Here is an 11,873-nt window from a genome sequence, read left to right on the forward strand (position 1 = left end):
ATTTAAGGAAACGAGTGTGGAAATTTCAGGCACATGAGTCATAATCATTTAGTTTTTATTAGACTAAGAGTAGGTGCCAAAGGCCTGAAGAATTGCAACAATACACACTTGCTCAAAAATGATGACAAGTTCAGTAATAATAGAGCAATCGGTTTAACCTCAGTGGTGGTAAGGATTCTAGAAACAATTATTGAGAATAGTGTAATTAGCCATATAGAAAATTGGTGGGTTGTTTTGGAAGATAATTTGGATTTTTAAAAGAGAAACCATGTTTGACTAATTTGTAATTTTTTTTGAAGAGGTAATGTGTGAGTGATGCTGTTATTGCACTGGGGACAAAGGAATGGACTTCCACAAGCCATTTTATGCAGTGTCCCACAATAGATCTGAGACACAGTAGCAATGGAGATACAAAATTGGCTGAGCAATAGAAAACAGTGTAATGGTCAATGGATACTTTTTGATCTGCAGGAAAGTTTAAAGTGGAGTTTCCTCGAGATCAGTATTGGTGCCCTGGCTTTTCCGATATAAATGATGATACGCAGGTGACAATTTCAAAGTTTTCAGATGATAAAACAACTCGAAAGCATTGCAAACAGTGAAGAGGACAGAACTTCAAAACAAAACAGACAAATTGACGCAATGGACAAACGGATGACAGATGAAGTTCAAAGCAGTCAAATGCAAAGTGATGCATTTTGGTAGGAAGAACATGGACAGACAACAAATAGGTATGCAATACATAAGGGAATACAGGAGAAGAGGGACATGGGTCTGTGTGTGCAAAGCTCACTTAAGTGATAGGAATGGTGAAGACAACAATTAATAAAGCAAACAGTATCCTGGAGTTTATTAATAGAGGTGGAATGGACAGGAGTAGGAGGTTATGCTGACCTTTTGCAAGACTTCAAAGTTTTTAAGTGTTGACTTAGTTACCATGATTTGGAGATGCCGGTGTTGGACTGGGGTGTACAAAGTTAAAAATCGCACAACACCAGGTTATAGTCCAACAGGTTTAATTCCAATTAAACCTGTTGGACTATAACCTGGTGTTGTGTGATTTTTAACTTTGACTTAGTTACAGCATTGTGCACAGCTCTGGATGCCACACAATAGGAAGGACGTGAATACATTGGAGAGTGTGCAGAAGAGACTTATTAGAATGGTTCCAGACATGGGAAACTTTAATTATGAGGATAAATTGAGCAGGCTGGGATTGTTCCTCTTGGCGTGAAGGTGATTAAGAGGAGATACGATAGAAGCTTTCAAAATCATGAGTGTTATGGATAAACTAGATCAAGAGAAACTGTTTCTATACATAAAAGAATTAAGACAAGGGGGCAGAGAGTTAAAGTATTTACAAACAAAGCCAGTGCAATCAGAAATAAACATTTTTCATGCAGTAGTAGTTAGGATCTGGAATTTCACTGCCTGGAAGTTTGGCAGAGGCAGCCGATTGAGTCATTTATGAGGACAGTAGATGTTTATTTGAATAGAAACAACATGCAAGGATATGGGGAAAAGGTAGGTAAATGGCGCCAAGCGATAATGCTGGTTGAAGAGCCAATGCAGACACAATGGGCTAATGTCTTTCATGACGGTCGTAACAATTATGAATGTCTGTCAATACTAGCCATTGTCTATCTGCCATACATTTTAACATTTCCCCAGTCTACTCAACCAACTTGTTCTTCATACCTGCATAGTTACACTTTTGTTGAGATTTAAGTCATTAAGTTTTGGCTAGAAATAGGCAGTTTTCAAACTTAATGAAAAATTCTATCATATTTTAGTTATTCTTCTTGAAAGGTTAATTTTGCAAGATCATTAACTTGTTCCTTCACATCACGCAACAACAGATCTAAAATAACCTGTCCTCCAGTTGATTCTTCAACAGACTGCTCTGGAAAACTCATATGCCAGAAATATAAAAATAGAATTTGCTGGAAAAACTCATGTCTGACAACAGCTGTGAAGAGAAATCAGAGTTGATGTTTCTGGTCTGGTAATATTTCCTCAGGACTCAGACCTGGAACATTAAACCTGATCTCTCTTCAGATGCTACCAGATCTACTGAGCTTTTCGAGCAACACATGTTTTTGTTTCTGATTTATAGTGTCAGCAGTTCTTTCGGCTTTTTATTATAGAAAAATATCGCACAACATTAGATTTACTCAGTGTATACATTGATTGAAGCCACCCATCAATATGCAATACCTCTGTTACATGCATCTCCGATTTCCTGACTTATGTTCTGCCCTCCGTTACTGCTACTGTTTACAGAGCTAAAAATAACTCCAACTAACGCCTGCTAATTATTAGCTCCATCTAGAGAGATAATTTTTATTGTTCATTCAATCCAAGATCCCGTCTCACTGATCCCATTCCTCATTACCAACATTATCCCACCCTTTTGGTCTCCCCTGCTGGAATGTTGAATGTACTTGAATAATCAGTTCCAGCTGTGCTTACTCTACAGTCATATCTCTGCAATAAGAGTTAAATCATGTCCTTTTTTTAAATTTGTGCCTTCTATTTGTCAACCTTGCTGAGAACATTGCACACATTGATTTTTAGATCTATATAAAGACCAATGTCTGAAGTGAATGAAACCAGATGGAAACACAGCATTGATCAGGGCACCAGTAACAACAGACAAATCAACCCTGTCAACCACACTAAAGTTATTCGCACTAACATTTAGGGGCGAGTGCCAAATTTGGAAGAGCTCTCTCAGACTAGTCAAGCAGAGTCATACCAAATGATACATCAAGCATGACTACCCCTGGGTATGCAGTGTCCGACCAGTGGGACACACCTAGCAGAAGTTGTAGCAATGACAGAATCAGGAAGGATGCCCTGGGAGCATTCAACACCATAAAGTCTCATGACAGCAAATCAAAGAAGGGCAAGGAAACCTCTTGTTTATCAAGAACTGCACAACCCCCACTGTACCCCTCAGCTGGTGTATCAGTGTTGCACAATGTTGAGACTACTTGGAGGCTGCATGGAAGGTGTCAAGGATGTCAAACGTTCCCTGGGTGGGAGACTTCAATGTCTATCACCAAAAGTGGCTGAGTAGCACCACTAATTGGGAAAAACATCCACAATCTATCGACTTCAGGTGCATCTCTCCATGACCACCATACAGTCCAGTTAGAACATTAAGGATACAGTTTATCTTGGGCGGCATGGTGGCACAGTGGTTAGCACTGCTGCCTCACAGCGCCAGAGATCCGGGTTCAATTCCCGACTCAGGCGACTGACTGTGTGGAGTTTGCACATTCTCCCCGTGTCTGCGTGGGTTTCCTCTGGGTGCTCCGGTATCCTCCCACAGTCCAAAAGATGTGCAGGTCAGGTAATTGGCCATGCTAAATTGCCCGTAGTGTTAGGTAAGGGGTATAATCTAATCTAATCTAATCTTTCTGTGTGGCACTACCACTGTGCTAAATGAGATAGAGTTTGAACAGATCAGTCCACTCAAGACTGGGCATTCCCGAGGTGCTGTGGACCATTAGCAGCAGCAGAACTAAACACAAATTTGCAACCTCATGGTCGGGCATATCCTCACTTTTTACCAGGCTGAGGAGAAACCCTGGTTCAAAGAAAAATGCAAGATGGCATGCCATGAGCAGCACCAGATGTATCTAAAAATGTAGTGTCCAGGCCTGGGGTGACAAATGGCATGTAATATTCACACCACACAAACGCCAGGCAATGACCATCTCCAACAAGAGAGAACCTGGCCATTAGCCTTTGTCATTCAATAGCACGGCTCATTATTGCTAACATCATGGGAGCTACCATTGACCAGAAACGGAGCTAGGCGAGCCATGAAAGTTTTATGGCTATCAGAGCAGGCCAAGGGCTACAAAGCTCACCCTCATAACTCTGTAAAGCCTGTTTACTATCAACAATGCACAAGTCAGGAGTATGATGGAATACTCCCCACTTGACTGGATGTGTGTCGCTCCAAAAGCACTCAAGAAGTTTGACAACTTCCAGGACAAGGCAGACCACTTGATTAGCACCACACTGTCAAGCATTCACTCCCTTCACCACCAATGCTCAGGAGCAAATGTGTACCATTTACAGAAGCACTGCAGAAATTGGCCAAATTTGTTTCAGCAGTATCTTCTTAACCCACGATCACCAGTACATCAAGGACAGCAGATACATGGAAAGACCATATCTTGAAATTCCTCTCCAAGTCTATCACCACCCTGACTGTGGCTGGGTCATCAACTTTCACCATCTGCCCATCCCTGCAATACTGACCTAGACTTCCGGAGTACTAGTCCAAAGACATTACTACTCTGTTACAGCCTCCTCCATGCTGGGATGATTTCAGTGCACGAACTAGGAAGGGACCAAAATTCTTAAATTGCACCCAGAAGATAGTTTTCCTAGCCAGTACGTAGAAAATGCAAGGGCTGGGGGGGAAGAGAAGAGAGGTTCAGGACCTAATATTTGGAGATGAGCCCATATTAATAGGGGGATATTTTGAAGAAGTGACCAAAACTCAAATTTAGGATAGTTATGGAAACACATAAGATGGGTCTGGAATAGAAGTTTAAACTGGGGAAAGACGTGCTTTACTGAGTAGATTTCATTTGGCCCAAGTGATTGGGAGCAACTATTTGCAGATAAAACTGTCTGACCTTTGGGAGGCGTTCAAATAATAATAAGGGTATAGAGCAAACATGTTTTCATAAAAACCAAAGTGTGGGATCAAAACTGGGAGAACCTTGGATGTCAAGGGACATGAAGTTAGAATTAAGAAAAAGTGAAACTTATGGTAGATACCAAAAGCTGAATAAAGCAGAGTCCCGACAAGAGCATAAACAGTGCAGAGGGGAACTTAAAGAGAAAATTAGGAAACCTGAGAGAATGTATAAGGAAGCATTCATTGGTAGAATATAGCAAAACTTAAAAGGGGATTTCTAGATCTATATCAAGAGCAAAGAAAAAAAAGGAAATGAGCTGGACCACAGAAGGTGCATATGAGGACCCAGAAGTCATGGGCACAGCATTCAATGAAGACGCTGTGTCGGTTTTCATAATAGACATCAGGTCGAAGGACTGTGAAATATTTGAGGAAATTTAGAGTCAGGAAGTAGCGGGGTTTAGCAACTTAAATAAAGGAGAGAAATCTGCAGTCCTAAATGAGATGCATTCCAAGACTGTTGAGGGGAACAAGGAAGGAGAAAATAGGAGCCCTAGCAATAATTTTTTCTGGCCACATGACTAAAGGATAAAACTACCTTAGAATTCAATTTTCTTTGGTGATCCCCAATCCTTGGACTCCAGCTAGGCATCTCCTCTGCCCTCAAACTAAGCTAAGTACTGTCTTGGATCATAATAAAACACATTTCTAAGGTAAAAGATAATTTTAAACAATAAAAACATAATTGCATGTAAACAAATCACATTTACTGGATTGTATCTACACAGCATCTAGCAAATCAACAACAGACTGAACCACTGACCAACACAAAAAACACAGCAATCTGATCTGCAATATTTCTAAGTTGATTAACAGTGGTGGGAAGGCAAAAAGTTTGAAAATCTATTATGTTGGTTAAGTTCATTTTAATAACAAATAAAGAAGCAACCTGAATAATGAACCGTAACCTGTTAAATAAAATTCCTGGCTTTGTACGAAAGGTCTTTCAGAAGGGAAGCTAAAAAGCTGGACTGCCATTTCTTATAGTTATTACATATTTCTTACCAATACACGAATATCAAATCTCTGTTCCTGAGGTATATATTGTGGCACCTGAAGTACACAGTTCATGGTTGTGCTGATGAGGTTGTCCTGTTCACCAGTCTTCGTGCTTCCCCACTCTAAAGGGAAAACAAAAGGATGACAAGAAGCCTGAGTAACAAATGGTATCTATGGAGTTTACTCTAAAGTGAAGACTAACTAATGAATCAACAGCAGCCACCAGTAATTTTGAAAAGACATTCTTATGGCTACCTTCAGAATTGACAAATGTCACTTAACCCATCAAACTTACTGTGCATTTTGAACATCAGCCATCAAGCCATAATGACCTCAGTCAGCACCAACTATGTTACACCTTTGGGTTGAAGCACAGTGCCACAATAACACAGATTTAATAAATAGTAAACAGTCCCTGCTGTTACACTTATCTGCACTACACACAGGAACAAACAAACCTGGAATTCAATTATTTGCTGAAAATAAAAGATGAATATTTGCAATATTGTTACCATTTAGAACTGGAATATATTGAAAGCACAAGTGCCACTGACTAATGAGAACAGAATTAATTTTATTCTGGCCATAAAGATTTTTTAGATGCAATTTCCTTTATAAAATGAAGGGGCAGTGTATCATGCTGGCACATTAAAATACCGCCACCTGTGGTTTGACTTGATTCTCTTGTCACAGTTTTTGTTTCAATGCAATAATTTAGGAAGGCCACAGCAATCCTGTGTTGAAAGCAGTGCACCGCGTGTTTATGCAGTGGGTGGGAGCCAGTCAAAGCTGAATGCCAAGACTAGCAAAGAGGAGTAAAGGAGAGGGCATGATGAGAAGGCAAGGATGGTCGTGATATAGCTTGTTCAGCAGGCCTCAACACAGAGAATAGAAGAGGAAGGAAAACAATATACACGGAAAATGACGTTAAAAAGTGTTCACAAGCTGACTCTGTGATTAGAGAAAGTGAATCAGATTGAACACCTAAATTAAAGCAATGTTGCAAACCTGGAACAGATCATAAAATAATCCAATGGGTTCAACAATACATTATATTTGTCTTTTGTTATCAGTCCGTCAATAACTCTTCAGCATAGAAGAGGGGAAATAGGTTTGAACAGCAGAAAGAAAGCAGCAATGGAGAAACTGATATGGGCAAATCAATATCGTTACTTCCTGTCACAGCTAAACACGATATTGACATTTATCAACCAAGTTATTGTGATAAATTGCAAATTATCTAAGGGAAATAAACTTACAGGGATAAAGGGAAATGCAGAGGAATGAAACTCACTGAATTGCTCTGCAGAGAACTGGCATGGACTCTGGGACAAATGGCCTCTTTCTGCACCATAACAACAAACTACATCATTACAATTTAACATCACTGACATTTGAAACCAATAAGTAAAGTTGCCATAGTCACAGAGGACTGCTCCCTCATGAGAGAGGGATGATTGGAAATGAGTTTAATCTGAAGGGAACCATGCTTCAGGCAAGGGCGATGTTCAGAAGGAGGATCTCTATGGTGATTTCAGCCAGGAATTGAATCCATGTTGATGGTATCATTCTGAATTGCAAATCAGCTGTCCAACCACTGAGCTAAGTCAACAAAAATTATACCTATAACACTAAGGGGGATAGGATTACAAGATATAGGGAGTACAGCTATTTAACAAAAACATGCTTAATCATTTAATGGCCAACAATTCAGAAAGCAACTCTAATAATCTATATTTCACAATAAATTTAATTCCACATACTCTTGTTACTGAACTAAAAATACAAGTGTGCACAATATTTATTTACCACTCAAAGCACAAATGGGAGAAAAATAAAAACACAAGTTGACATATCTTTCAGGGCAGAAGAGTGAAGAGCAACTTGGGAAGGTAAGGGATTCTGAATCTGAGGGGAAAACTGAATGGGGACGTCACAGGAGGGCTTCGATTTGATTGGCTAATAAGGGGGTCTGCTAAATTTGAAACGGTGCTAAACTGAATCTTGTTAATGTAATACATAGAGATACAAAACAGTAAAAAATGCTTAAAAAACCAAATCAAAAACTAAATAAAATAAAGATGGAGGGTCAGATGATGTGTTGTTTCTGCATGATGTGGGAGTTGGTGGACCCCATTGCGATTCCCAGTGACCGTATCTGCAGTTAAATGTTCATTGCTGGAAGAACTCTGGCTCAAGGTTGATGAGCTGGAGTCTGAGCTTCAAGCGCTGCAACACATCAGGGAGGGTGAAGAGAGTTACCTGGATGTTGTGTTTCAGGAGGTGGTCACACCCATTAGACTAACTAATACTAATTCAGCCAGTGGTCAGGAACAGCAGGGTGTGGCTGTGAGTGAGGCAGGTAGAGGGATCCAGGAGGTAGAGTTGCAGGAGTCTCAGTGCTTATCCTTGACCAACGTGTTCAAGAGTTTTGGGGACAGCAGTGAGGATGAACTGACTGACCATAGCAACGTGGTGTAGGGAGCCATTCAGGGAGAGAAGAAAAATTTTGTTGTAATTGGGGATAGTATAGTTAGGGCATAGACACTGACCTGTGAGCAGGATCGAGAGATCCAAAGGTTGTGTTGCCTGCCAGGTGCTTGGATTCAGGATACTTCACCTGGTCTGCAGAGGAACTTGGACTGGGAGGGTAAAGACCCAGTGATTATGATCCACGTAGGTACCAACAACATAGGTAAAACTAGGGCAGAGATTCTGCTAAGGAAGTATGAGCAGCCAGGAGCTAAATTAAAAAGCAGAACCAAAAATATAATAATCTCTATTACTATCTGAGCCATGAACTAACTGGCACAGGGTCCATAAGATGAAGCAGGTAAACAGAGTGGTGTGGGAGAAATTGGTTTGAATTCATGGGACATTAGCACTAGTAGTAGCACTAGGAGGGAGCTGTTCCGAGGGGACGGTCTTCATCTGAACTGTGTTGGGACCAGAGTCTGAGTGAATAACATAACTAGGGTTGTAGACAGAGCTTTAGACTAAATGGGGCGGGGCAGCGGGGGTGTGTGTGTCATTTATAGGGGACATTAGCAGACCCGAGTTAAAAGAGGTGGTAAGAGTGCAGAACTCAGGACAGGTTAGTAAGCTTTCCATCACAGAGACAAATAGGACAGAGTATCTGAAAAGAGTTAGCAATCAAACTTCAAATACACTGGACAAACCAATGACAATGAGAAGAGAGACAGATAATCTAGGACTCAAGGTGTTATATCTGAATGCACACAGTAAAAGGAATAAAGCAAAGGAGTTTGTGGTGTAGATTGAAATGAGCAGGTATGACATGGTGGGCATCATGGAGATATGGCTGCAGGGATCAGGATTGGGAGCTGAATATTCAAAGATATAGGTCTTATCGAAAAGATTGGTAGATGGGCAGAGGGGGTAAGGTTGCCTTATTAGTGAGAAATGAAATTAAATCAATAGGAAAAAACAGAGTTAGAGTTAGATGGTGTAGAATCTGTGCTGGAAGAACTGAGGAACTGCAAAGGTAAAACAAACATCGTTGAAGTTATGAACAGGCTCCCAAACAGTAGTCAGGAGCTGGGGCACAAGATACACCAGGAGGTAGAAAAGACGTGTAGAAAAGGCAATGTTACAATGATCATGGGGGATTTCAATATGCAGATGGACTGGGAAAATCAGTTTGGTAGTGGATTGCACAAAAAGGAATTTGTGGAATGTCTATGAGATGGCTTTTTTTCAACTTGTGGTGGCGCCCACTAGGGAACAGGCAATACTGGATTTAGTGTTGTGCAATGAGGCAGACTTGATAAGGGAGAGTAAGGTGAAGGTGCCCTTAGAGAGTCAGTGATCATAATATGATTGAACATACTCTGCAATTTGAGAAGGAGAAGACAGAATCAAAAGTAACGGTATTATAGCTGAATAAAGGCAATGACAGAGGCATAAGGGAGGAGCTGGGTAGAATTGACTGGGAGAGGAGCCCAGCAGGAAAGGCAGTGGAACAACAATGGCAGGGGTTTCTGGGAGTAATTCAGGAGACACAGCAGAGATTTATCCCGAGGAAAAGGAAGCATGGTACAGAGAGGATGAGACAACCCTGGCTGACCAGGGAAGGCAGGGATAGCATAAAAACAAAAGGGAAAGCATATAATGTGGCAAAGGGCAGTGGGAAACCAGAGGATTGGGAAACTTACAAAGACCAACAGAGGGCAACAAAAATAAGAAAAGAGAAGGTTAAATATGAGAGTAACCTAGCCAGTGTTATAAAGGAAGACTAAGTGTTTCTTAAGATATATGAAGGGCAAAAGAAGAGGCAAAAGTGAGCACTGGGTCACTGGAAAATGACTCTGGAGAGATAGCATTGGGAAACAAAGAAATGGCTGAGGAACGGAATAATTACTTCATGTCAGTCTTCACAGTGGAGGGCAGGAGTAATTTCCCAAAAATTCAAAGGGGGGGGGGGGTTGGGCAGAGCTGACTATGGTGGCCATCAGAGGAGAAGGTGCAAGAAAAACTGAATGGCCTGAAGGTGGATAAATCATCTGGACCAGATGGACTACATCCCAGAAATAGCTGAAGGGATACTGGAGGCGCTAATGATAATCTTTCAGGAATCACTAGATTCAGGGAGTGTCCCAGTGGACTGGAAAATTGCTAACGTGATACCCCTATTTAAAAAGGGAGTAAGGCAGAAGATGTAAAATTACAGACCAATCAGCCTAACCTCGGTCGTGGGTAAGATCCTGGAATCCATTGTGAAGGATGAGATTTCTGAATACTTGGAAGTGTATGGTATAATAGGGCAGAGTTGACATGGTTTCATCAAGGGGAGGTCATGCCTGACAAATTTGTTTGAATTCTTTGAGGAAGTAATGGGCAGGTTAGACCAAGAGGAGCCAATGGATATTATCTATCTGGACTTCAAAAATACCTTTGACAAGGTGCCACACAGGAGGCTGAGTAAGGTAAGGGCCCATGTTGTTACGGGCGAGGTATGGATAGAAGCTTGGCTGTCTGGCAGAAAGCAGAGAGCGAGGATAAGAAGGTCCTTCTCAGGATGGCAGCCAGTGACAAGTATTTCACAGGGCTCAGTGTTAGGACCACAACTTTTTTATTTTAAACACTAACGATCTAGATGATGCAAATGAGGGCTTTCTGGCCAAGATGCAGATGATACAAAGATAGTTAGAGGGACAGGTTAGGAAAGTGGACAAAGTAGTGCAGATGGAGTACAATGTGGCAAAGTGAGAAGTCATGCATCTTGTTAGGAAGAATGGAGGCATGGACGACTTTCTAAATAGGGACTTGAGAGTTCTAGTCCAGAATTCTCTCAAGATAAACTTCTAGGTTGAATGAGTAGTTTGGAAAGCAAATAAAATAAATGCCATCACTGTGAGGGGACGAATATAAAAGCAGGGGTGTACTTCTGAGCCTGTCAGACCACATTTGGAGTATTGTGTGCAGCTTTAGGCCCCATACCTCAGGAAGGATGTACTGGCCCTGGAATGCATTCAGAGGAGGTTCACAAGAATCGCCCCAGAAATGAAAAGCTTCACATATGAGCAATATTTGAGGACTCTGGGTTTATACTTGATGGCATTTAGAAGGATGAGGGGGAATCTAATTGAAACGCACGGAATAGAGATGATGTTGGGAAGACATTTCCATTGGTACATATGTAATATGAGGAGAAAGTGAGGACTGCAGATGCTGGAGATCAGAGATGGAAATGTGTTGCTGGAAAAGCGCAGCAGGTCAGGCAGCATCTAGGGAAGAGGAGAATCGACGTTTCGGGCATTAGCCCTTCTTCAGGAATGAGGAAAGTTGGTCCAGCAGGCTAAGATAAAAGATAGGGAGGAGGGACTTGGGGGAGGGGCGTCGGAAATGTGATAGGTGGAAAGAGGACAAGGTGAGGGTGATAGGTCAGACTGGGGGGGGGGCGGAGAGGTCGGGAAGAAGATTGCAGGTTAGGAAGGCGGTGCTGAATTCGATGGATTTGACGGAGACAAGGGGGGGGGAGGGGAAATGAGGAAACTGGTGAAACCCGAGTTCATCCCTTGTGGTTGGAGGGTTCCTAGCCGGAAGATGAGGCGTTCTCCCTCCAACCGTCGTTTCGCTGTGGTCTGACGATGGAGGAATCCAAAGACCTGCATATCCTTGGTGGAAT

General features: G+C 41.6%; 1 protein-coding gene across 4 annotated transcripts in view; it reads right to left on the reverse strand.

Moving 5' to 3' along the window:
• The window catches only part of LOC122541951 (wings apart-like protein homolog), a 207,240-nt gene that overhangs the window by 18,492 nt on the left and 176,875 nt on the right, over positions 1-11,873 (reverse strand). For all 4 annotated transcript variants that reach the window (XM_043679245.1, XM_043679244.1, XM_043679247.1 and 1 more), the window contains one exon: positions 5,732-5,847. In XM_043679245.1, coding sequence (XP_043535180.1) covers positions 5,732-5,847 — 116 coding nt within the window. The remainder of the gene's footprint in view (positions 1-5,731; positions 5,848-11,873) is intronic.

The sequence above is a fragment of the Chiloscyllium plagiosum genome, chromosome 38 (assembly GCF_004010195.1).
Source record: "Chiloscyllium plagiosum isolate BGI_BamShark_2017 chromosome 38, ASM401019v2, whole genome shotgun sequence".
Lineage (NCBI taxonomy): Eukaryota > Metazoa > Chordata > Chondrichthyes > Orectolobiformes > Hemiscylliidae > Chiloscyllium > Chiloscyllium plagiosum.